The sequence below is a fragment of the Phocoena phocoena genome, chromosome 4 (genome assembly GCF_963924675.1).
Source record: "Phocoena phocoena chromosome 4, mPhoPho1.1, whole genome shotgun sequence".
In the NCBI taxonomy this organism is placed as follows: Eukaryota; Metazoa; Chordata; class Mammalia; order Artiodactyla; family Phocoenidae; genus Phocoena; species Phocoena phocoena.
In genome coordinates this window covers 16,696,880-16,723,432 of record NC_089222.1, presented here as the reverse complement: position 1 = coordinate 16,723,432, position 26,553 = coordinate 16,696,880, and the positions used below count along the sequence as shown (strand labels likewise).

The 26,553-nt window shown below is 46.1% G+C and overlaps 1 protein-coding gene across 1 annotated transcript in view; it reads right to left on the bottom strand.

Annotated features, from left to right (window-relative positions):
• Nucleotides 1–20,526, bottom strand: part of LOC136122826 (serotransferrin-like) — a 31,043-nt gene extending 10,517 nt beyond the window's left edge. The window contains exons 1-12 of the mRNA XM_065876923.1: nucleotides 20,484–20,526; nucleotides 18,241–18,413; nucleotides 12,265–12,373; nucleotides 11,310–11,486; nucleotides 10,432–10,579; nucleotides 9,577–9,632; nucleotides 8,872–9,050; nucleotides 7,966–8,143; nucleotides 6,602–6,756; nucleotides 4,549–4,639; nucleotides 3,911–3,949; nucleotides 2,426–2,581 (exon numbers count right to left, since the gene is read on the bottom strand). Of these exons, the coding sequence (XP_065732995.1) occupies nucleotides 2,426–2,581; nucleotides 3,911–3,949; nucleotides 4,549–4,639; nucleotides 6,602–6,756; nucleotides 7,966–8,143; nucleotides 8,872–9,050; nucleotides 9,577–9,632; nucleotides 10,432–10,579; nucleotides 11,310–11,486; nucleotides 12,265–12,373; nucleotides 18,241–18,413; nucleotides 20,484–20,526 (1,504 nt within the window). The remainder of the gene's footprint in view (nucleotides 1–2,425; nucleotides 2,582–3,910; nucleotides 3,950–4,548; nucleotides 4,640–6,601; nucleotides 6,757–7,965; nucleotides 8,144–8,871; nucleotides 9,051–9,576; nucleotides 9,633–10,431; nucleotides 10,580–11,309; nucleotides 11,487–12,264; nucleotides 12,374–18,240; nucleotides 18,414–20,483) is intronic.
• Between the last annotated feature and the right edge of the window lie 6,027 nt (nucleotides 20,527–26,553).

Below are 26,553 nucleotides of genomic sequence, written 5' to 3'. Positions count from 1 at the left end.
TTAGAAGAGCCTTTAACAGAACGTAGAACTCCAACCCTGAGAAAGTGCTGGGGAATTTCACACACAGTTCAGCTGCTCTTCCATAGCTGTAAAACTGCCAGGAGGCTCAGGAGAACAGAAGTGCTGCCCTTGCTGGTGGGCAACAGAACTCCTGAATGCACCCCCCTCACACACACACACACACACACACACACGAACACACACAGGACTTGCCTGGTTCATAACTGTCTTTAGAGACCCTCCTTTTGAAGTAGCTACAAATATTTGGAGGTGGCAGGGAGGAAGTACTCAGGAAGTTAAAGAAAATAAAAGCCATGACAAAACATGTCCATGGTGAAATTACACACAGATTTTAGGAGGTAGAACTAAGCTCATACCTGAAGATATTCAGAGGACACAGAGAATACACTGATTTCCACCCCTTTGAAGGGGCCTAGGAGCTGAGCAGTCACTTGGTGAGACTGCCAAGATCTTAAAGAGACCCGAGGACCCCTCATACCATATTGCCTAGAAAGCCCTGTGGCAGGGCTTGGAGCTGTCCACCCAATGGCCATTTCCCCTTGCTTCTTCGTAACAAAGATCAAGTTTTTTTTCTTTTTCTTTTAATTTTTTCTCCATTAATTTTTCATTGAGATATAATTGACGTATAACATATTAATTTCAGGAGTACAACATGTTTTGCTACTGTGAAATGATCACCACAATAGGTCTAGTTAACATCCATCACCATACAGGGTTAAAAAAATTTTTTCTGGGCTTCCCTGGTGGCGCAGTGGTTGAGAGTCTGCCTGCGGATGCAGGGGACACGAGTTCGTGTCCCGGTCCAGGAAGATCCCACATGCCGTGGAGTGGCTAGGCTAGGCCCATGAGCCATGGCCGCTGAGCCTGCGCGTCCGGAGCCTGTGCTCCGCAACAGGAGAGGCCACAGTAGTGAGAGGCCCGCGTAACGTAAAAAAAAAAAAAAAAATTTCTTTTGGCTAGGACTTCCAAACTATGTTGCATAAACGTGGCAACAGTGGGAGTCCTTGTCTTGTGCCTGATCTTAGAGGGAATGCTTTCAGCTTTTCACTGTTGCATCTGATAGCTGTGGGTTTGTCATATATGGCCTTTATTATGTTGAGGTATATTCCCTCTATGCCCACTTTCTGGAGAGTTTTTCTCATAAATGAGTGATGAATTTTATCAAAAGCTTTTGCTGTATCTATTGAGATGATCATATGATCTTTTTCTTCAATTTGTTAATGTGGTGTATCACATTAAAATTTCTTTTTCTTGTGATGAGAACTTTTAAGAGCTACTCTCTTAGCAACTTTGAAATGTGCAATACAGCATTAACTATAGTCACCATGATGTACATTACATCCCCATGACTTATTTATTTTATAACCGAAGTTCTTACCTTTTGACTACACTCACCCCATTTGCCCACCCCCAACCCCTGCCTCTGGCAACCGCCAATCTGCTCTCTGTGTCTGTGAGCTCGGGTTATTTTGTTTTATTTTTGTTTAGATCCCACATATAAATGAGAACATACGGTATTTGTCTTTCTCTGCCTGACTTATTTCACATAGTGCCCTCAGGGTCCATCCATGGTGTTGCAAGAGGCAAAATTTCTTTCTTTTTTATGACTGAATGATATTCTATTGTATATATATAAACCACAATTTCTTTATCCATTCATTCATGATGGACACTTAGGTTCTTTCCGTGTCATGGCTGTTGTAAATAATGCTGCAGTGAATGTGTGGGTGCATATCTTTTCGAGTTAGTATTTTTGTTTTCTTCCAGTAAATACCCAGAAGTGAAATTGTTGGATCATATGGTAGTTCTACTTTTAATTTTTTGAACAAAAATCTAGTTTTATTTGGGACAGAAACATGCCCAAATAAACGATGACATTTTTCAGCCTCTCTTACAGCTAAATGTGACTATGTATCTAAGTTCAGGGCAATGAGAAATTAGCTGAAGTAATTGGGCTACAGTTCCTGAATAGCTCCTTTAACAAGGTGGCACATACTTCAAGTGCCCTTTCTCTTTGTTCCTTGAGGTTGCCTGGATCGTGGATATAATGGCAACCATGAGTGACCTTGAAGATGGAGGCCTCATGCTGAGAATGGTGCAGCAGGAAGAGAGAGGAGCCTGGGTTTCTAACGACAGTACCAGCCACGGACTGCTGTCTCTGGTCTTTTTCATGAGAGAGAAAAGTAAACGCATATTCACTTAAGCCATTATGTGCAACTGAAAAGAACCATTCTGATCCACCTCCCAGCCCTACCATTCCTTTTAGATATTTTCCTGAAGTTCACTAAACCAAATTGTATTACCATAGAGCCACGGCCACAGCATCTTGTACCATACCTCACTCTTCCCAGTACACCTCTTCCCACCTGGCCCTGACAACAGTAGCCTCTCAGAGCTCACTCACCAAATTCACAGTGGTTAATATTATTGTAGAGCAGACCCATGGGGATGTTCCAACCAGCGGTTCTGTCTACTGCAGTGTGGCAGGACTTCCTGCCTTTCAGATTGTTCCAGTTGATATCAGCATCTGATGTCTTAACCACAGCCACAGCAAGGTACCCTGCAAGAAAGACACCTAAATAGGGAGTATTAACACCCCTGGGCCCTCCAGAGTGTCTAAATCTGCCATCTCCTTAAGGAGTAGAATTATCCCAAACCATTCCTTCTCTCTTTGAAAGGGTTTTCCCAATAACTGATGGGGGGGTGGGGGTGGGGTGGATACAAGTCATTCCAGGAGGTGGAGATTAATCTGAACTTAAGAAGTAAAGTAGTAAGAATACATAACCATCAGAGCAATGGCTGGTGTATAACCCTTCCCCAAATGCATGAAGCTACTGACATAAACCAGCAACTCACCCTCCACTGTGGAATAGTAGAGGAATGGATACTGAAGGGCACATTAGGAAAGAGTAGTAAATGAGCAATAAACCACAGGGATATTCTGGCCAGATAATTTGTGATAAGGAGAATACAGGTTTGCACCACAATAAATATGCAAAGTGGAAACTGTCAAAATCAAGTTAGCTGCCATGATTAGCTGCAAATACATGCTGATCTTTAAAACTGGTAATAGAATATCAACTCGTGATTTCAGTTTTCCAATTTAATTAATTCAGGAAATTGTTTCCAACAGAAAAGACACAAATCTTATTGTTCATGGAATGAGAATGGTTATATTTTCGGCTGAAGAGCTTGGTTCCTAGTGTGATGGGGAGAGGCTGAAGGTTGTAACTGGGACAAGTGATGAGGACAGACTTGCCCACTAATGGCTGGAAATGACCTGCAGGGACCTGAGTGTGGGCCCCAGACCCCACCTTGATAAGATTTCCTGTCTTTCTCCTGCCACATCTTTCCAGATCCACCCCCAGCCAGAGCGCTGGGTGAGAGCCAGGTTGGCCTGGGTTCCTGGGCCTAGCTCTGGCTGGGAGGCTGAGCAATCATGCCCCTGGACATCTGCCGGTATGAGCCTCTCCCTTCAGCCCTGCCAGGCACGTCTCAGCAAGGCTCCTGGGCTGGTGCTAACCCTCATCTAAAACTTTGCTGGCCTCGTGCAATGCGAGGCAGTCAGGAGTGGTGGGGAGGGCCTGTATTTGCTTGCTGGATGTTGGAGTCTAGACAACTTGTAATCTCTCTGAGCTGTTGGTCCTCTTATGCATCCTTAGAAGTCAACAAGAAATACCTTATAGGATTAAATGAAAATTCCCATGTGCAAGTCATAGCAAGTGTAAAAAAGTAATCATCATTGCCAGTGACTCTACTTCCATGATTCCTTTGCATTCCGAAAATTGGTCTCTTATCTACTTTTGATTTGAATTTAAACTTACCTTACCCTTTCCCAAAAGCAATGGGAATTTATCTTAAACTCATGAGGTTACCAATCTCAACTCACCTTCCTCTGGTGTGTTTTTACAATGTGGGCCCTCACTTTCTGTAGAGGAGAAAACGAAGAAGTCATTAAATACTGATTTATAGATTGGAAATCGTCTTTACCATGCGCAGCTCAGAATTAAAGGAGCCAGGAAAACTGTCTACATATCACCAGTTTCCAAAAGGTCCAGGCTGTCTGGATTATGCAAGTTCACTTTAGCTCCCTGGCCTCTGGATTGTAGTCCAAAACTGTAAATTTCAGGTTTCCCACTCTATCTATCCTGTGGCCACAGTGGTCTCTGCCAACCATACTTGAATCCCTGCACCAGGGCAAGAGGAGAAGTGTGAGCTTTGGAATCAAGAAGACCTGCCAGGAATCCCAACTGAGAATCTAGATGTCCTCTGCAGAGGGGTCACTTTTAGCTAGAACTTCCCAGTGCAAAGCCTCCAACTCCCTTGTGGGAGGTATGATAGAAGATCCCATCCTTCAAGAAAAGTGTTGGGGACTAGAGATGAGGGAGCCCAGAGCTTAGGAAGTAGGAGGTGCTCAGTAAGCAAGAGCTTTATGGCCCATGTGGCATAAATCAGGCTGTGATTTTCCATTTCCTTTCTCCATGGCCCAGGGGAAATGAAACACTGAGAGAAGCCCCTTCCACTTACTGTAGTTCTCTGCCAGGACAGGTACCAGACCACATTTGCCTGCTATGTAGATGTAGCCTCCATCCAAGCTCATGGCATCAGCTTCTCCTTTCTGCAAAGACACAGCACATCACAGCAGGTGAAAAGAGACCATCTTCTGTCCCACATGCCCTCCAAGCTGTTTCCTTGCAGCAGCCTTGCCAGCACAGGTCATGAAGGCCCAGCGAGACAGAAGCTGCTGGTACTGGACCCCCAAAGGATCAGTCAGGCACACCCAACATAGAAAATAAAATGTACTCCCATTTTCACCCAAACCATGATGAACTGATGATCAACTCTGGGTGCTTTGCTTAGTTTCTTCAGAAGGAAAGACCCACATTCAGTCCCCCTGTCCTCTCATAGGGCACACTGTCCCAGAGACACTCTCACAACACATTTCTGACACCAGGAGTTCTCATTTGTAAGACAAATGAGTGGAGTCAGAGACTCAGGGCTGTGCCTGTGGCATAGAGTGCCTCCTGATGGGGGCCCCAGACCCGAATCTCGGCCACATTGGCTGGGTGCTATTTTGGTTGCTTGGTCAATACAAGGTCTTTAATGAATGAGTCAAATAAACTCAAATGATCTGTTAGATATAATGATCTAATAGAGCTAATAAGCCCCAAATTTCAGAAATGCTTAAATTCAACAAGACTGCCAAGCTTCCCATTGGGCTTAGAAATATACTTTTGAGGAATATACCCTAAAGGAATAATCAGATATGTGGGAAACTATTTGGGCAAAATGTGTAAGTGGGCAAAAGCAAGTGTGATTCATAATATCAATAAGATAGGACCAAACTTAATGCTCAATAGCAAGGAAATGGCTCAACAAATTGTAGCACATCCACACTCTGGAATAGCTATCAACATTAAGCTATCGACATGTTTTCACAGAAACAACCTAAATGTCCATCGACAGATGAATGGATAAAGAAGATGTGGTACATATATACAATGGAATACTACTCAGCCATAAAAAAGAATGAAATAATGCCATTTGCAGTAACATGGATTGACCTAGAGATTATCATACTAAGTGAAGTGAGTCAGAAAGAGAAAGACAGATACCATATGGTATCACTTATATGTGGAATCTAAAATATGACACAAATGAATTTATCTACAGAACAGAAGCCAACTCACAGACATAGAGAACAGACTTGTGGTTGCCAAGATGGAGGGGGCTGGGGAAGGAATGGGTTGGGAGTTTGGGGTTAGCAGATGCAAACTGTTATACATAGAACAGATAAACAACAATGTCCCACTGTATAGCACAGGCAACTATATTCAACATCCTATAATAAACCGTAAGGGAAAATAAAAATTTAAATTTAAAAAAAAGAAAAAAGAAAAGAAATGAAAGTCCCCCATAAACTTGGTCCCCAGACATACCACTGTAAACAGAATAGTGTATATTCTTTCAAAAATAAACTAAAATATATTTTAAAATATATTTTTAAAAATCATGTTTTCAAAGAATGACTTGTGACAAGGGAAAAGCTCCCTAGATAAGATTAGGTGAGAAAAGAGAGTAAATTGTATGTATGATATGAGCCCAGTTAACAGGATTTTCTCTGAGTTATAAGGTTACGATTAGTTTTTATGTATTTTCTTCTTTATATCCTCCAATTTTTCAACATTATCTAAAAGCAAATATGGAATGCTTTTGTGATCAACAAGGCTAAACTTCTACCTGCTTGCACAACAACACGACCCTGTCACACTTGTCTCACTTGCCATGGCACACCGTGGGTTTCAGGCACACCCACACTCAGGTCCAGCCTCCCTAAGCAGACATGACTCAGATTGCCCTCCACTGGGTGCTAACACTAGGAGGAAACAAGCCCTAAGGAGCCCTTCAGATCCAGAAGTCCAAAGGTCCTGAGGTTTCGGTGGGGCTGGTCTCCCACAGTGAGGGCAAGGTTCCTTGGAACCCGGCTTTTCGTGTCATTCCCAGGAACACTCACTCACCCTTGGGGACAGGTGGGCAACAGTGGCAGGGATGCTGCCCTACAGAGGCAGGAGTGACGTACCATTATCTTGGCGATGCATTCTTCAGTGCTGTCTGCTGATTCACACTCTATTTCCCCGTCACTGTTCACACTCCACATATCACACCTGACCTTCTCCAGGTGGTGCACTGCACACCACTTCACCTTCTTGCATTCACCCTTTGAGGCGATCGGGCCTAGGACATAAGGAAGAGAACCAGAGATTAGAAGAGGCCCAGATGTTGCCTGCTGGTTATGCTACTGTCTTCATGAAAATGCTAGGATTTTTCAGCATTACACAGACAGATCCCATTCAAGGAATTACTCTCTTAGAAATCAAAGGTAATAACAGCCTCTTAGTTGGCTTCTTATCATTTAGATTTAACTTAAAATTGTTTCTTATGAGAAGTCAACTTTCCTCCCGACCCCAAGGCACTCTATCACTTCAGGCTGGGTTTTTTTTGTTTTTCCCTCTTTGTTTAGAAATAGCACTTAACCATCTGAGCTGTTGTTATATATTTATTCATTATTTATTGTCTGTTCCCTGCAGGAGAACATAAGCTTGGCCACGGCTAGGGTCATGCCTGTCTTGTTCTCCATGGCACCCTTAGTGCCTGCCTCATGGTCAGTACAATAAATGTTGGCTGAATAAATGGACACCTACCCAACTTTTAGACCCAGCTCAAGAGGCACTTCCTCAGGGAAGCCTTACCTCAATTCCGGGACCTGTCTTTCTTTGTTTTGCACTCTTCTAGAGCCATGATATTTTGTTCTGGGTTTTTGTTTTTGTTTTCCTTCTGCTGAGGAAATCTCTCATTTTTAATTGATCATTCAATGAAGTGACTATTCCTTCAACATTTGTCTTCCTCACTGGGCTGAAGGTTCCATGACAGCAGAATTTAATATATCTTTGACTCACCATTGTATGCCCAGCATGTTGCACAGTTTATAGATAGGTGGTCAATACCTGTCTGCTGAATGAATGTTCAAACACATCCCCAATGACCCAAGGAAATTCAGAAGCAGGATCGACCTGTCTAAAGCTCCAGCCTCACCATGGCACATGTTGACCATAGCATTGGCTCCAGATGTGCACGTTTGTAGCAATTTCATTCTATTTGACTTACTTCATGCCAGGCTAACTGGCTTCACAAAGTGGGTAGGGTAGCCTTGATTTATACAAGGGAAGCAGTGCTGGTATCAATACAAATCATTTTAAGCATGAATTTCCTGTAATGCCCATTGGTGATGCCATTTAGCATTCATCTAACACCGGGCTGCACAGGCAGGGCAGACAAAGGATTGTTGGGACAGGTGTTCAATACCTGGAAAGACTCTATTGCTGGTGCACACCCTCACCAGTTTTCCAAGCTCCTAGAGCCACACGATCCTTCACAAACACTTACGTGTATCTTCTCTTAGATTCCGAAGAGCGGTGACATACTCATATCCCAGGTAGAGCCAGGAGTCCATCTTAGGAGGAACCTTTAAAAACCCATTGGCAGAGTCCTTAAACAGCAGGTCCTTCCCATGAGGGGAGCTGAAGAGCTGGAAGCTTTCAGTGGTATCTCTGCCAAAATGTTCCTGTGTGTGGTAAAAACACAGATCTGAATGGCTACAGCAACAAGGGATGCTGCAAAATGGGACCGAAGAAAAATTTAAAACTCAGGAAACTAAATTAAAAAGTGAAATTTTCAAGATGCCAGGAGAGAGGGCAGTCGGATCTGTTCTTTCCCACCCAGCACCGTCTCCATTCACAGCCCTCTTGGGACATATAACAAACACCCAATTTCACTGAATGTGTTTCTGTGCCTGTCTCCCTGGCTGGATGACAGCTCACTGAGTGCAAGAAACACATCTCCTTCAGAGGCTGACACTGTGTGGCTGCCTTGATGGACAGATGGACAGATGGGAGGGCCGGATAAGAGAAAGTTGGCTCAGTTCTGGTGTTCTGCTGCTCTAGGGAAGGAAAGCTGGCTGTGTGTGCAGCTCCCTTGCAGTCAGGCTGAAGGACCTTGGAAGAGAGATCATTTCCTTTCCAACGGGAGAGATACGGAATAGAGCAAGAAGGATCAGCTTCATGTCACTGGTCCAGAATGTAAGGGTCTGACAGATGATAATGCAGGACTAGGCTCTGTGCAACTCCAAGAAGGCTTTGCTGGATGCTTTCTTATAAGTGGATGGTGTGTGGCATGGTCCCCACTGTATCCTGAACACAGAAGGGCTTCTACAGTGGCAAGAAGGGAGTGCAGGAAAATGCCCCAGATCCAAGCAGGAACTGCTAAGCAGGAAAGAGGATGGGGATTCGATACCTGGGCCTGGTTGAGAAGCTCCCAGATCAGGTCCTCCTTGCCGCCCATGCTTCGGGCCACGACGGCATGGGAAGGGACCCGGGCCAGGTAGCACCTCTCGTACTCGTCCACAGGCCTCCGGGTGTTGTCCCTGCAGAGCAGCTCATACCCCTCCCTGTCAGCCTCGTTAGGCAGGTTCTCTGGGGGAGAGAAGCCCATGTGAGCCGACGGCAGGCAGAGCGTGAGGTGTGGTGCCCCTTCCGCTCCCCTGCAAAACCCCACTGAATCATAAACTGTGTGAGCCGAGAAGCCTAGAGTAAACACTGAGCCAGAAGAAAACTGACTTGCTCAGGGTCCCACAGCCAGTTTACAGGTAAAGCTTCTGATGTCCTGTGCAGGGGTGACTGCCCACACCCCACAAGAGGTCTCATCTCAGCAGGCTGACTACAGGCCAAGGCCAGCCAGACCTCCTCCCAATCCTTTGCTATTGCAACACTGACCAGGAGGAAGGGTCCCAGTGTCTAGGAAGTTGAACGATAGGATGAAGCCCAGGAGTCCAGCCGGGGACCCCACAGACACACGCCTCTGCGCAGGTAAACACCCCAGCAGTGAGAAAGGAGGAACACACTACGCTCATGTCTGACTACTGAGCATGTAGAAGAAGGCAGGAAGAAAAGGAAGGCCTTCTGCTTGAAGGGACCTGCAGATGCTTCTCCTGTCACCTACCAAGTACCGTGGTGTGCTTGACAAAGGCCACTTCCCCAGCGTCCTCCATCAGACACCTGTGGGGAGGAGACACATTAGGGGGGTTCCTGCAGGGCTGGCCCTTCTCCTCAGGTTGAGGGTCTGACCACACTCTCCAGCCTTGGGGAAAGGGCAGGGCCTGGGGGAGGCCTCTATGAAGACCCACAGCTGAGGGGGCACCATGGGGCACTGATATCCAGGGTACCATGGAGATAGGGGGGTGAGCTCACAGGAGCTGGAGGACCCTCACCATGTGCCCCAAAGCATCAAAAAGGCACTGAAGACGTTTCAATGAGAAAAGTGTTTTCAAACTTCTGGTGGAGGATAAAGGCATAGTGTCTCTTGAGGGAGGAAAGGTGCCCTTGGCTGGCTCTAAAACTTTAGAGTTATAACCAAGGGAGGAGAGGGAGCAAGAAATCAGCCACATGAGCTGCCTGCACAGGGACGGTGAGAGGAGCCAGGAGAGAGGCCAGCGCCTTGAGCGGTCAGCGCTGCTGCAGTGGAGAGCAGAGGGCCTGCCACTGAAGAGCAGCATGGACACTAGGGCCGTGCCCGTCATTTCAGGCTCTGCCTAGTCCAGTGAGAGAGCTCTGGGGAAACGGAAAGAGGAGCCCCAGGAGAGGGCTTCCTTGTCAACGTCACATGAAGAGAGTATGCACTGGCCCGGCCTGGCCTGGGGAGTCCCAGCTGTGTCACTAAGTCCCTGTGTCACTGAGGCGATTAGGCCCCCTGGTTGCCCCTTTGAAGACTGGGCTCTGCTGTGGGCCAGGGGAGATTTCCAGCCAAGGACATTGGACACTTAGGAGCCCGGATGGAGCAGAAGTTGGTCTCACTCACTTGAAGGCCCCTGAGTAGCCGAAGTACGGTTCATGGTTGGAGCAGGCGCACTTGTCCGTCCCTTTCCCCGCACACAGTTGGCACAGTTTGGGGAAGGACGACTGATCCACACAGGGGACGCAGCTGCTCGCGAAGAAACTGGCCGCTGCTGCTCAACACAGAGACACAGAAGCACAGGCGTGAGCCAGCCTGGCCAGAGGCACTTACAGCTCCCAGCTTAGGTTCATGATGGGACAGAGAGACCCAGACAAAACCAGCACCCCCAGACCCAGTTTGCCTTTACAAGTGTTCACTCTTCAAGATTAAGGGTTTCCAAAAAGGGGCGAGTTTAACCCCTTTCCTCCCTCCTCCCTCCCCAAGAACCAGGCTTGTGCCAGCCACCCTCCAAGACCAGGTCACCGTCAGCCCCCCTCCCTGCCTTGTCAGACTGGAACAGCTCAGAGACAGGTCTCCTCTGGGATCCATGCGTGAGAAATGGAGGACCCGCCTGGAGAGGTGCACGCCAAGTTCATGGCCAGCAGATGGCCACCATGGAAAGCTCCAGCAGAATGGGGAAAGCATCAGCCACAGACAGGAAAGCACCCCAGGGAAGTGGACAGTGGGGCCCAGCAACCTTGGCCCTGACTGAAGCCCTCTGTTCCCTTCCCCTGACTCCTCTGGTGGGGTGTCAGGAGCTCAGAGATAAAAGGACTTATGACAGCCCCTAATGGCTGCTGGTGCAGCAGACCTGCCAGTTTAAAGCTGTTTAACCTCCCACCTCCACTCCCAGAGTCATCACATATCATCACCTGATCATGTCCGAGTGACGCCAGTGTGGCCCATGTGGGCATCTGAGGAAGAGATGCCTGCTGAGGGAACTCACCCTCCTGCCTGCTTACCTCTCTGAAGAGATTCATGTGGCTCAGGCAAGTCCCAGTAAAGTAAGCCCATGGGGATATTCCACCCAGCAGATCTGCCGAGGCCTGTGTGGCAGGACTTCTTGCCTTTGAGCTCGTTCAGACCGAACTCAGTGCCCTTCTTCACCACGGCCACAGCGTAATACCGAGTTTGCGGGTCTGCAAAGGGAGACCGTGGATGAAAGACTCTCAAACTGGGCCCCAGGGAAGCACTGCTCATCACTACTGTGCTCCTGAGTAGGGAAGGGGAACCCTGAGGTAACATTTATGTTGGGTTGGCTTCTAAAGAGGGAAGGATCAGAAAAACTCTCCTAGGCTTACATGGGAAAGGAAGGACCACAGAGGAGACATTTGTAACAACCCTCCAGGCAAACCCAGGAGCAAGAAGCCACATGCACACATGCCCCAATGCTATTGCCTACCCAGGCCTTGCAGGGAGTATCTGCCTACAACTACCAAGCCAAGCTCCCCTGGAAACTGGAACTGTGGCAACAGAGGCCACAGTCCTGACTTTCTCTAAGTATTTCCGTCCCTCACACAGGCCCAGAGTCGGTGGAGTTGCTCTCAGAAGAGATGCAAAGCTGTCAGGGCTCCAAGTTCGTGCTCCTGTGTGATCTCTCCCCTGCGTGTGGCACCTGTGGTTCTTGGAGAACTGCTCTTTACACATTTAAACCCCAGTGGTTCAGCTCAGATTGCACACAGCCTGCCCAGGAGGTCAGTGTCCTGAGCACCAGTCCTCAACCAGCCCAAAGCTCCCAGAGGCCTTGAGTTGTGGCTGTGGGGGTTGATAGGGCTCCTCATTCACCACTCACTGCCCCCTGGGGCAGGCTTATCAGTAGCTAATCCCCGTTACCTGCCTGAATGAGACAAGACTCAGCATCTACCAGGAGAGAACAAGGGCCACAAACACCTTCCTGGGTCCCCGGGGAGAACTTACTATCTTTTGGGCCGTAGAACTCTGCCACTACAGGCTTCAGGTTGTAGGGCTTCAGGCCTGCCTCAAATACCAAACCACCATCCAACGTCACAGCATCTGCTTCATTATCCTGGAAGAGAACAGACCAGAGTCTGATGAAGCCCTTACTTCTGAGCAAGGTCTGTCTATAGTTGGGTGGTGCTCCTTGGATCTGGGGCCAGAAGAACACTCAGTTTGGCCAATAGCTAACTGCACAACACCACAAGCTTCAGTTAACTCTACCTCCCTGGTGAGGGGATTTGGCCACCATATTCCTTAATTCCTGCAAAGAGAAAGAATGGATCGTTTTTCTGTTTTCCCTGGTGAGGAGTCCAGCTGCTGGCCCAGAAAACTATCGTGATTTTTCAAGACTGACCTAAATTACAGAGGCTTTACCAGCAGGCCTCTTGGGGGAAAGCTGCCCCCCCAACACCAGACTGGGTGCACAGCCCATGCACCACAGGCTCTGAAGGGGCTGCAGTCAAGGACTCAGGTCCCTCTGCCTGGCCATGCTGTTACACATATTAACATTTCAAGTTCAGGTCCTTTCATTTGGTGACCCCTTTATTTTGGGCCTTCTGCTGAGATCTTCCTCAGATGCCTCTGTGGAGAATTCTCTATGGGGAAGGGGAGGCTTGAAGACATCCTTCTCCACTCTGATTCAGTACTCAGTACTTTTTCTTCCTGTCCTGGGTCCATATAACTGCAGGAGTCTTTTGTTCAGGGACGGGTGCTTTCTCTGGCTTTAACTTCTAGCTTATACTCTGAACTGAGTGTTAAATGCTAATTATTACTTCCATTATGGCTGATTGTTCATTTAATCAACTACACAGACACCATTGTCCAACTCAGCTCCATTTTACACATTAAAAAATAGAGGCCCAGAAACTTTAAGTCACCTCCCCAAGCCACATAGCTAGTAAGTCATGGAGCTGGGATTCGAATCCACGTAGTGTGGGTTTATTTCTCCCATTTACTGTTACTTGCTGGGTTTTTGGTTTTCATTTTTAGTTTTTGCTTCCACTAATTCTCATCTTTAAACCAGTAGTTCACTTGGTTCACTATAACCAATATTATAGATACCTTCCCACTAGGTCTAGAATTTATTTTCTCTTGAAGTGAGAAGGACCATCTTTTATATAGGCACTTCATAACATACTTTTATTGCTTTTTTTCTTGCTTCAAATATCTTTAATCAAAATGATTTTTCTTGAAGCCCTTGCTAGTACTCCATAAATAGTTCTTACTATTTATGGATTAAATTACAAGGCAGGGACTATAGCTCTATGATCTATGTCATGTTATAGATAAATAATAAGGTAATAGTATTTCTAAATGAAATAAAATAATAACGTAAGCCAAACCATATATTTGTCTAGCTGAAACTTTTCTTTCAATAGTTGAAATTGTTTTTGTTATTTTATTGTAATTAAATAACAACATAAAATTTATCATTTAACCATTTTTAAGAGTACCTTTCAGTGCCATTAAATACATTCACAATGGTGAAGGACTTTTTATTCCACAAATAGACTCCATATATGAAACAATCTTTATGGTTTTCTTGGTATCTCAAAAGGTAGGTGAAACCTCCAGAGACTGTCCCCACTCACCTCACACACCACAGAATAAAAATAAATGAGTAAACAAATAAGAGCTTATCCTAGAGCAGTGAGGTTGGGGCTTTTTTGGCCCAGACACCAGGATCCTGGGCAGGAATCACTGGGGCCTCAGGGGCTCGGGAACCAAGGAGCCAAGGCCTAACTCATGGAGTCCACAAGAGCAACAGGGATTCTGAAGGGAAACTGAACCAGCAGGGAGGGGCAGGATTAAAGTCAAGCATGACTTCCCAGGTGCAGATAAACAAACCCAAAAGAAGGTAAGCCACAATGCATAGGCATCAGCAGGAACAGCAGACTTGGGCCCTCAAGGGTTGTGGATGTTGGAATGGTCAGAAACAATGGAGAAGAGCTATATATGTGCTTCATTGGAGAAGAGCTATATATGTGCTTTATGCACAAAGTGAAGGCTACAATCACAGAGATAAGCATAGAAAGGAAATTATCAGGAATAAAAAAGAAAAGCTGTTTAAACTGGTACTTCTAGAAGCAAAAAATATAATTGTTGAAATTTAAAAAAAGTGAATGAATGGGCAACAAGTTGATTAGACGTGTTTAAATTGAGAATTAGGAAACTGGAGGCTATATCTGAAGAATTCATCCCAGATGCTGCCAAAAAAGAGGTGCAGAGACTGAAACTATGAAAGAGGGATTAAAGGATATAGATGCTAGATTAAGGCCTACCGTGTTTTCTTGGAATCCTAGAATTAAAAAAAGGAACTAAAGAAAAGGCAGTATTTAAAAAGATAATGGCAGCAAATTTTCCAGAACTGGTGAAAAACATGATTCCACAGATACAACATACTTTAAGCAAGATAAGTAACAAGATTTCTACAACTGGAAATATCATAGCGAATCTATGGAACATCACCAACCAAGGACATGAAATCTCAAAGTTTTCCAGAGAGATGATTGAGGGAATAATAGGATAATATCAGACTTCTCAACTACTACAGTGGAAGTCAGGAGACAGTGGAATAGTATTTTTAAATAGTGTAAAAATATCAAACTAGAATTATACATTCAGCAAAATTACCATTAAAGAATAAGGGGGAGATTAAAGCATTTTCAGAGAAAACAAACAAGCAAGCAATGGAGAGAGTTTAACACCAAGATACTGACTCTAAAGTATCACCAAAAGAACACATTTCAAAAGGAAAACTTGTCCCAGAAGGATGGTCTGAAATATAAGAACGAATAATAGGGAGTTCCCTGGTGGTCTAGTGGTTGGGATTTAGTGTTTTCACTGCCGCGGCCTGGATTCGATCCCTGGTTGGGGAACTGAGATCTCGCAAGCCACGTAGCTCAGCCAAAATCTTTTTTAAAACTTAAAAAAAATAAAAAAAGAAGGAATGGTAAACAGATGAAATGGCAAAAATGTAAACAAGTCCAAATTTCTCTCTCTGCCTCTCTCTCTCTCTGTCTTCTTCCCTCTTTCTGAACTTTTGGGTGCATACACAAACTTACACATGCACACACTCACACACACACACACACACACATATATATATAAATATATATTTATATAGTATTTTATGTATACTGCCAACAAATACATGAAGTATCTACATTCCAGGGTTAAAACAAGATAGACATAAAATATCAAATAGTAATATCTACACAGGGAAGAGCAAAGTCTGAGCTACTACATTCCAGAGTTCTTTTGCTGTTTCAGAAGGACATAATGGTCAAGATTATTTTACTATTAACATTTTGTTAAGCTAAAATTGTACAGTAAAAATTTAAGGGAAGTCATTAAAATATATAAATTGTTTAAATTTACTTTCAGTAGGGGGAAAGGTGGAATAAAGGGAAAACAATCCAAATGAACACACATGTACAAACTCCATTTTTAAAAATCAGAAATCAGAGGGAAAGGAGGACTAAGAGAAATCAAAAAGTAAATGGCAGAAATAAGTACAAATTTATCAATAATAAAAATAATAATTTGGGCTTCCCAGGTGCCTCAGTGGTTAAGAATCCACCTGCCAATGCAGGGGACACGGGTTCGAGCCCTGGTCCGGGAAGATCCCACATGCCGCGGAGCAACTAAGCCCACGCGCCACAACTGCTGAGCCTGCACTCTAGAGCCCGTGAGCCACAACTACTGAGGCCGCGTGCCACAACTACTGAAGCCCACGTGCCTAGAGCCTGTGCTCCTCAACAAGAGAAGCCACCTCAGTGAGAAGCCCATGCACCACAACGAAGAGTAGCCCCTGCTCACCAAAACTAGAGAGAGCCTGTGCGCAGCAACGAAGACCCAACGCGGCCAACAAAGAAAATGAATAAATTTATTTATTAAAAAAATAATTTATTAACGGTCTAAATTTACCACATAAAATAAATAAGCTTGTCAGATTTCATTAATAAACAAAATCCAGCAATATACAATTTTCAAAAGACACACTTGAAAGATCAGCACACAGAAAGTTGAAAATAAAGGAATGGAACGAGATATAGGAAGAGGATACTAACCAAAAGAAAGTTGATGTAGTATGTATGCTAATATCAGAAAAATAGAGTTTAGTTAAGAAGTACTGCCAGAGATAGTGATTTTTTCATAATAATAAAATATCAAATTCACCAAGAATGATATGGGTTATGCTCTCATACACTGCTGGTGAGAGTGGAAATTGGAATAACCACATTGGATTTGCTTAAAAACCAAATACATTTGGCATCGTCTTCAAAGTCAAATACTCACATATCCCATGGCACAGAAACTCTGCTCCTACATATATATTAAAGAGAAACTAGTAATTCTTGTGTCCCAGGAGATTTGTATAAAAGTATTCCACAAACACTGATTAGAATAACAAAAAAACTGGAAAAAATCCAAATGTCTCATGACCAGAAAAGAAAACATAAATTGTGGTATACTAACACAATGGACTTTTGTAGAGCTCTGAAAATGAATGAACAATAGCTATATTCAACAACATGTGTGAAAATTTAGCATAATATTGAGGAGGGAAAAGCAAGTATGAGAAGACAACACATAGCGATGGCATGTTTATAAAATATTTTAAGAAGCAAAACTGTGCAATCATCCACACATACCTATATGTCTTAAATTAAAATAAAAGGCAAGAAAGTTTTAGGATTCTGTTTGCGCTGGATGGGGAAATACACACTAGTTGTAAGTAGGGCCAGTGGCTTACACTACCCCAAGTGGTGTTGTTCCCATAGAATCCAATGTTGCCACACAGTAGCCCTAGAAATAAGCTATTGGCAGTGATGAAGTTTTGAGAACCTCTGGTGGGTTTGTGGATAATATTATTTTATATTATTAACATATTTAAAAACAAAGAGGGGTATGCATACACCAAAGCTGAAATTATGTCATAAATCAAGAGTTATAATTAAGCCATGATAGTAACTGAGGTTCAATAAACACACACACACAACAGACCAGTTGTTTATACCAAATCACTGATTCCTTGAGTTAATCATGCTCCATCTGGCTGAGTCTACTTCTCCCACCTCATTCCTGCTTCCAGTCTCCTGCTTGCTCTGCTCCAGTCACCCTACCTTCCGTACAGAAACTCAAACAAGCCCAGCTCTCCTCTGTCTCAGGCCCTTTGCACATGCTATGGTTCACTACCTGGCGTATTCTACCATAGCTTTTGGCAGGCTTACCCATGCTCATCCCTGGGGTCTCAGGTTCATTGCTTCCTCTCAGAGAGATTGTCCCTGACACCCAGGCCAAAGCAGGTTTCCTCTGAAAGTTCTGTTTCTTTCTCTCCATTGTACATGACACAATTTGAAATTTCACATCTACTTGTTTGCATGTCTTTCTTCTCTCCTGACTAGACTGTAAACACCTCAAAAGTAAGGAGCATGTGTGTTTAAATTCACTACTGCAGCCCCATTGCCCAGCACAGGGTCTGACACACGTTCAAATGTGCAGGAACAATGTTAAAGGAGTGAAGAGTATTTTGGAAAACCTAGAAGACAAAAGGATCAGCTATCAACAGCAATCATGACTATGTATTCCTCTTCCCTGAGTGTACCATTCATCTACTTCTTGTGATGCATCAGGAACCTCCAAAATAGTGTTACATGGCCATTCTGATAGCATGTATTCTTGTTTTCTTCTCTGAGTTCAGAGAATTTGGTGGCTCAAAAGAGTCCCCTTTCAGAACATGTTAGATTTTGCTTTAAGACTCATTAAAGGTGACTGCTCGTATTTCCATTTCTAAAGTGATTTTACTAGCACTAGGGGCTGACTGCCCCACACAGCAGCCTCCTACCTGTGAGTACAGAATGATTCCAAAACAACAGGAGAAGGAGAAAGTATGGATTTTCTTCTTCTCTCCTTTAGGCAGCCACGACTTACCATGATGGCCTTGATGCAATCGATGTAGGAGGTCTTCTTCACACAGGAGACAAAAGGACCAGTATCAGTGAGGACTTTATTCATATTTTCACGGAAACTGGAGCACTTATTGGCCTCATGACTTGAAACGGTGCACCACCTCACAGTTTTCTCTGAGACAGCCAGACACGGCCCTAGGGGAGAGAGGTCAGAGGTCCCTGTGCCAGTGGGAGAGACAGCAGCACCCTCTGGAGGGTCGTGAAGTCTACTTCCCCTCCATCATGTCCACTCCCACTCCTGTCCGTGAACAACAAGAGACAGAGTTTCCACTGCATTCTGAGTCTGGGGATGAGTGACAGGCACCCTAATGTCCTCTTAGCTTCCCACTGACCAGACTGTGCTGGCCAGAGGGATGCCGACTTGACTATCAGCTCTCAATTGGAGACAATAAGCTGCTCCTCTGTGTTCTCTGAGCCTCCTTCATTCACCTCATGACCCGTGGGCTGCCATGGAATACAAGCTTCAGGATACACAGGGGATTTTCAGCTACGTCAAGGTGTTGGCTCAATGCTACAGCTCTGGGAAGCCAGCAGGGAAGGAATTACATCATCCAGTAATTACGATCTTTTAGAGATGAGGGAACTGGGCTCAGAGAGTGATGCTTTACCCTAGGTTACCCAGCCTGTTAGTAGCTGAAACTGGCCTAGAAATCAGGTCTCCAGACTTTGGTCTCTGCCCAGGGAACAAAAGAAGATAACATTCTGAGTTGTTTTCCATGTGCTTGGCCAGTACATAGGGGTACATGATTGATGAGGCAATAAATTTGCCTGTGATGCTTATCTGTCATCCTCTGTTCCAAGAATAACTAGAAACTCCACATATTCAATGTTTCTCTCTGTTTCCAATGACCCCTGCCTCAATTTTACCATTAGGCTTTCTGGCTGACACTATGAGAAGCTAAAGCCAGCCATGTCTGTAGCAATTAATCCATGGGGTTGCAGATGTGTTGTCCCCATGATATGAGCATTTGGCACTGTCCACAAAGCCTGACACTATGAGAAGCTAAAGCCAGCCATGTCTGTAGCAATTAATCCATGGGGTTGCAGATGTGTTGTCCCCATGATATGAGCATTTGGCACTGTCCACAAAGCCCTCTGTCATCTCCACTCTGTGGATCAACAGCACAGGGCTGGCTCAAGGAAGTGGATGAATATTCACAATGCACAAAGCAAGAGAGGGGGAGGGAACAGTTCTCCAGGATGGAAAAAGAGGGTCCACAGGAAGCCTGTCCCCCAACCACCCTTTATCTCACCTCTGCCCATGGGATATCAAAGGAGGCAACAAGGAGTCAGTGGCAGACTCTCCCAAAAACCACTCCTCCAGGCCCTCCCCAAACTGCCTCTCCTGAGATCCCAAAGGCAGGAATTTGTCCTCAGCCATGCATTTACCTTCCACAGCCCTGTGAGATTCTCTGAGGTTAGGATTGGGGGCTGGGTGGGTAGGCAAAGGCAAGTAAGGTGGGTCGACTCTCAAGGGTTAACTTTTTCAGGAAAGACAAGTAACTAAACACAGAAGGCTCCAAAGGTATACGAATGCACCACGACTGGCCAGCAAAAGTTAGAGGACAAAGGGGGCCTAACAGTGACAGGCTCCAAAGCACAGATGTGTGCCCCAGAGTCCACTCCACTAGTGCCTGGATCCACAGCCTCATTTACTCTCACGGGACCTTTCCAGGTCAGGCTGTACTACCCCCCTCACCGCTGGGGACGCAAAAAGTTTGGCTTCAAATCCCATGCTCCAAACCCTTCAACTGCCCTGCCTCATTAGTGGGGCATGGTCAGCACCAAGGGCACCCATGGGACATCAGACTATCAGTGGAGGTGGGACCAGATCTGGGGAGGCCTTGAATGCCATCCTAAGCAGTTTGGACTTGATTGAGACCGCAGCAAAGGGATTTGATAAACCGTGATGGAAGTGCTCTAATTTATTGTGTTTCGCTACTACAAGGTTTTCTGGACACGAGGAGGAAGCAAGGAAGGGGTGAAAATGTGGCAGAGGCACAGGCAGGACCAGAAGGTGAGCGCAAGCGCAGAGCTGTCCCTGAGACAGTGATGAAGCAGATGCAAGGGTGCAGCGGGGAGAAGCGAAGGAAAGGTCCGGGCTTCCAGCTCCAGCGCGGAGCCCAGGGATGGTGTGGCGGGCTCCAGTATTCAGGGGGCACCCGGGCCGGCGACTCTGCGGGCCTTCCCAGCGACCGCACTCACCCAGGACCGCGCAGGCTAGCAGAGCGCGGACGGCGAGCCTCATCCTCCCGGGTCTGCGAAGCGGAGTGCCGAGCACAGACGGACCGGCTTCTGGGCCACCTCCCTGCGCCCCGCGCCCCTTTATCCCCCGCGGGGCTGGCCAAGCACAATCTTTGACCCCCTTTGTTTGTGCAGCCCGCTTGCCCAATCGCCCGTCAGCCCTCCCCCTTCATTCCTCGCTCAGGCTGATCACCTCATTTCCTGACCTCTGGGACAGATCCGTGGGTGGAATCCAACACAAAAATGCTGACTGGAAGGGAATTAAAGAAAAATCACCCCGTTGTTAACGCGCGCTTGCTCTGTGCCAGGAGCAGAGTTGCAGCGGAAAGAGGCGGGGGTGGCTCTGCTTCTGAATCCCAAGGTGCCACAGCTGGTCCTGAACCAACCTATGTGCTCATTGTACAGATGGAAGAAGGAAGGGACTGGCCCAAACGCACACCAGAACAGGAGAATGACAGGCAGGGACCTTCCTGGGAGAGGGTGTGAGAGAAGAATAAGGCTGACCACAAGTCAAAGACAACAGGCTCAACCTCTTTCACTTGTTCCCAGGTGTATCCAGAAATCCCACTCCTTCTTGGGCCCTTAAAGGCCCACGGAGGAGCTGTCCCTCCCCATGTGTTCTCCTGAGCACAGGATCCTGGACTGGTAAACTTCCTTCCCTTCATGCAGCCTGCTGGACACCTAGGCTAGGGACAGAGTCACAGGAGAGACAATGTCTCTCCTACAAGAAGCTGCCCTGGAATGTGATCAAGACTCTGTGACACTCAGGACAAGTGACACATGAACACAAAGAAAGGGACCCAGGAGAGGATGTGGCCTGATCTCATTGCCCTGGGTCATCCCTGGCTCTCTCCAGAAAAGTGGTCTCCAAACCATTTTGATTGCCCATCCTTATCCGGAAAACTAGTGAGGCTGTACATTGTGTGTGTATATATATATATATATATATATATATAAACACTTTTTATATATATATATATAAACACTTTTTATATATATATATATAAACACTTTTTAAACTAATATTGTGTATATTTCAATCATGAAAGGAATAGAAAATTTGTAAACAATGAGACAAAGATGAAACACTCATTTTTAAATGTCTCTCTATATACTCTGCCTTATACACAATGAAAAATATCTTAAGGCAAAATATACACTTAGGGAAGGGGCAAAGTTCCTGATAGTAGATGTAAGTCCATATTCCAGAGAGTCAAGATAATTTTAGGGTTTTCTTAAGTTACTTATCCAACCCAATCAGATTAGCATTGTTTTTGGTTTTATTTACACTAATTTACACCAGACTTAGAAGATATCACAGTAGTGCCATTTTATTTTAGTTCACCTGTGTTTGTGATATCGGAATCATCTTCTAGGTCTAGTTTCTTTGCAGGAATCTTTCTAAGGCACTCATGCATTTTGTGAGATCTGATGAGTTAAATCACGTTACTTAATCTGTACATCCATTTTACTGGGCATATGCAAACCACAAAATGTGGAACCACAAAAGCCAAAAGTAAAGGACAGTTCAGGGAGTCACAGCCTTCCAGCATCCCCTTCCCCACCCCACCCCTTGTGAGGCTTTCCCCATCTTCCCTCAGGAACCTCAAAGGCCCTCCATGACATGCGTCTGCCTGCCTTGCAGACCAGGTGGGAGGCAGTGCCAATCCTCATATGAAACAAGAGTGAGTGTTAACTTATTCATCTTTTGCATGAGGAGTAAATATAATCGGAAGCTAGCATAAACTCCCCACGCCCCAATAGATTGTCTCATGTACAGGGGGCTACACACGCCCCATTTCAGAGAGCGCTACTTTAGCAGGGGCTTTCTGTTTACGGGGGGGACATAAGACAAGCCTGGCCCTCCAAATCCCTGCCTCACTGTGAAGAAGAGTGGCGGCTGCTGCGCTTGTGTCCCTGCCCTTGTGGACCCTCCGGCTCAAGCCATGGGAAACCCAGAATCTTGGCAGAAGGGGTGAATTCCTGCTGCCCACTGCAGCAGGCATTAGGGGGTGGCCTGCCCTCATGGGGCACCTTGAGGTACAGAAAGAAGAATGGAGGGGGAAAGTCAGGGGCAGGGCTGGCTGGGAGAGACTCCACAGAGCAGGATGCCCACACTCAGCTCATGCCTTCTACAGGTCCTGCAGTGAGCTTGCAGAGTCTGCCCAGAAGCAGGAAGGAGAGTTGTCGAATGTTGAGCTAATCCACGAACACATGGGAGCTTGGTGGAGGGCATGCGAGGCAGATGGACCTTGATCCTCCCCCCTGGGCCCCTTCTGCACTCACACAGTAAACCTTTCCTGAGGCAGCTCCTCTGGGGACAGGCCTACAGCCTGGCCTGAGCCCTCAGAGAGAGCACTCTGGCCAGGCTGAGCCCTCTCTGGGCCAGCCAAGCCTATGCCTTGCCTCAGTGGAGCCCTCTGAGTCTGAGCCTAAGACACGCAGGGGAGGAAGTACAGAGCCCACGGGATCTGAAGAAGGGCCAGACGAGACATGGAGAACAGGATCCCGCACCATCTACTCACAAGAGCCTTGGTTCTTGCTCAGGAGGACAGGATAGAGGCCTGTGTCTGCCACTCCTAGGAGGCAGGGGTAAGGCCAGCTGTGGGTGTACATGAGTGCATGACCCTGGTTGTATGGCTGTGCCCACATCTATAATGTGTATGGGGGTGTGTGGTGGTGAGAGGTGAAAGTGTCAGTGTTCTGTGTCCTTGGTGGCCCATGACACTTGTCCCTGTGCTCTCCCTTATGGTGTTTAATTCTTTACTAGAAACACTCTGGAGTCAGGAAGCTCATTGTCCCTCTTTTACAGCTTAATGATGACTAATACTTGCTGAGAGATTCACTGGGCCCTCACCACAGCCCTCTGAGATCGGTGCATTAGAATCCTCATTTTACAGATGAGATGAGGACACTGAGGCCCTGAGGGGTTGTTAACTTGTCCAAGGTCAGCTGGCAAGCCAGGTGCAAAATCAGGCTGTCTGGTTCCAGAGCGTATGTACCCATCCACCAGGGACACTGCCTCTCCCATGAAACAGGGACACACACACAGGCCAAGAGGCTTGTCTGGGGTCACACTGAGAGAGAAACAGACCAGAGGCCTCCAGGACTGCCATTTCTCTACAGACACACAGCCCCCATTTTCTGCTGCAGAGGGGCTTGTCTCTGGGAGAGGTGTGGGTGCCCCAGCTGCAGCACCTCAGGCATGCACTGGCTTATCATGCTCAGATGGAAGGAAAGGATCATGTTTTCAGCTGTTCCACATGCCAGGCACTGTTCTGGGGCAAGACCTTGTGATCTTGACTAACTGCCTAAGGAGGTAAGATCAGTCCCCCATTTTTTAGCTGTGAACATTACAGTAAAATGACAGGTCCTCATTCACAGAGCTCTGGAACCTGAACTCAAATCTCCTAAGTCCCAGCCATCTCTAGACCACAGCTGCCTTCTTGATATTGATCTTTTCTCCTTTTTTTTAAAAAATATTGATCTTGTCTCCTTTTCTCATATTGATCTTGTCTCCTTCTTTTTTCTATATTGATCTTCTCTTTATTTGTCCAGAGAGGAAGGGAGAAAGGGAGGAAGGGAGGGAGGAGAGAGAGAGAGAGAAGAGAACTTCCAGTTACAGATGAATCTAAGTCACTATCCAAATCTTCCACCATAAGCTGAATAAAACTCTTAAATTTCAATAGGATTGGCCCTCTTGTTGAAAGAGGTGGACTTGTGTGTACATGCAGGGAGGTTGGGTAGCTGACCTAAAGGAGATGGCGTGAAGGCATTGGTCCTCTGAACCAATATTTGTTTCTAAATGTTGCCTCATTTACAAAGAAGCAGAGCAAACAAAGGGCCTCTGTCTGCTTGAACCCGTCCCTCCTCCCCCTCTACCTCACTGCTCTCTGCCCAACACCAAGGCTTGTCCTCTGAAAGACCTGCCTGTGGTCATTGGGAAGGTGGGATCAGGCAGCCAGAGAACTATACTCGTAGACTCCTTATCCTGCAGACCTGCCAGCTCAGGGATGTGTGGCGTGATAGTTGGTAACAAAGAGCGGAGTCTTTTTAGAAAAATGCCAGGTAATTTGTAATGTCATACACCACCACCTCTGTCTCTCTTTTAGTTCTACCCCACAGAAGTCCCTGAACAATGGATGGCTCTTGGGTTTCAATTCTTTCCCCAGGGGAGCCCATAAAAATATCCTTTCCATGAAGAATAGTCCAGGACCAGATAGCTTCACGGATGAATTCGACCAAACATTAAAGAAGAATTCTTCTTACACACACTCTTCCTGGTAATAGAAAAAGAAGGAATACTCCCTGACTAAATTTTTAAGGCAAGTACAGCAAAAACCAAAAACTGTCAAGGATATTATGAGAAAGATAAAAAAAATTCTTTTTATGAACATAGATGCAAAAATCCTAAGCAAAATATTAGCAAATTGAATCCAGCAACATCTAAGAGGGATACTAAATCATTACCAAATTGAGATTATTCCAGGAATGCAAGTTATCTTAAAAAAAAAATCAGTGTAATTGATCACATTAACAGAATAAAGGAGAAAAGTTATATGACCATCAGTGGGTAGAGGAACAGCATTTGGTAAAATCCAACAACCATTCATTTTAAAACACACTTAGCAAACTTATTCTAGGAAATTTGCTTAATCTGATAAAGAGTATGTACATGTGTGTGTGAAATATACATAAAAGAAATATATATGTAAATATACATAAGAAATGTATATGTGAAACCATCATATTCAGTGGTGAAATGGTGAATGAAAGTTTTCCCTTTGAGATCAAGGAAAAGATCAGAAGGTTATCATTATCATTTCTATTCAACATTTTTACTTGCAGCCCTACCTGCTAGTCTGCTCAGGTATGAAAAAGATATAATAATATAGAAGAATTGAAAAGGCAAAAATAAAACTCTTATTTTCACTAATGATATGATTGAAAATGTATAAAATTCTAAAAAACTAGATTAAGTATTAGAAAAATAAATGTTAGATAGGCTTCCGGGAAGATGGCGGAAGAGTAAGACGCGGAAATCATCTTCCTCCCCACAGATACACCAGATACACGTGGAACAACTCCTACAGAACACCTACTGAACGCTGGCAGAAGACCTCAGACCTCCCAAAAGGCAAGAAACCCCCCACGTACCTGGGTAGGGCAAAAGAAAAAAGAATAAACAGAGACAAAAGGATAGGGATGGGACCTGCACCAGTGGGAGGGAGCCGTGAAGGAGGAAGGGTTTCCACACACTAGGAAGCCCCTTCGTGGGCGGAGACTGCAGGTGGCGGAGGGGGAAAGCTTCGGAGCCACGGACGAGAGCACGGCAACAGGGGTGCGGAGGGCAAAGCGGAGAGATTCCCGCACAGAAGATCGGTGCCGACCGGCACTCACCAGCCCGCGAGGCTTGTCTGCTTACCGCCGGGGCAGGGCTGGGAGTTGAGGCTAGGACTTCGGTCGGAGCATTGGGAATGGACTGGAGTTGGTGGCGTGAACACAGCCTGCAGGGGGTTAGTGCGCCCGGCTAGCCGGGAGGGAGTCCGGGGAAAAGTCTGGACCTGCCGAAGAGGCAGGAGACTTTTTCTTCCCTCTTTGTTTCCTGGTGCGTGAGGAGAGGGGATTAAGAGCACAGCTTAAAGGAGCTCCAGAGACGGGCGCGAGCCGCGCCTAAAAGCGCGGACCACAGAGACGGGCATGAGATGCTAAGGCTGCTGCTGCCGCCAACAAGAAGCCTGTGTGTGGGCACAGGTCACTATCTACACCCCCCTTCTGGGGAGCCTGTGCAGCCCTACACTGCCAGGGTGCCGGGATCCAGGGACAGCTCCCCGGGGAGAACGCCCGGCGCGCCCTAGGCTGGTGCAACGTCATGTCGGCCTCTGCCGCCGCAGGCTCGACCCGCACTCCGTACCCCTCCCTACTCCCAGCCTGAGCGAGCCAGAGCCCCCGAATCAGGGGCTCCTTTAACCTTGTCCTCTCTGAGCAAAGAACAGATGCCCTCCGGTGACCTACACACAGAGGCGGGGCC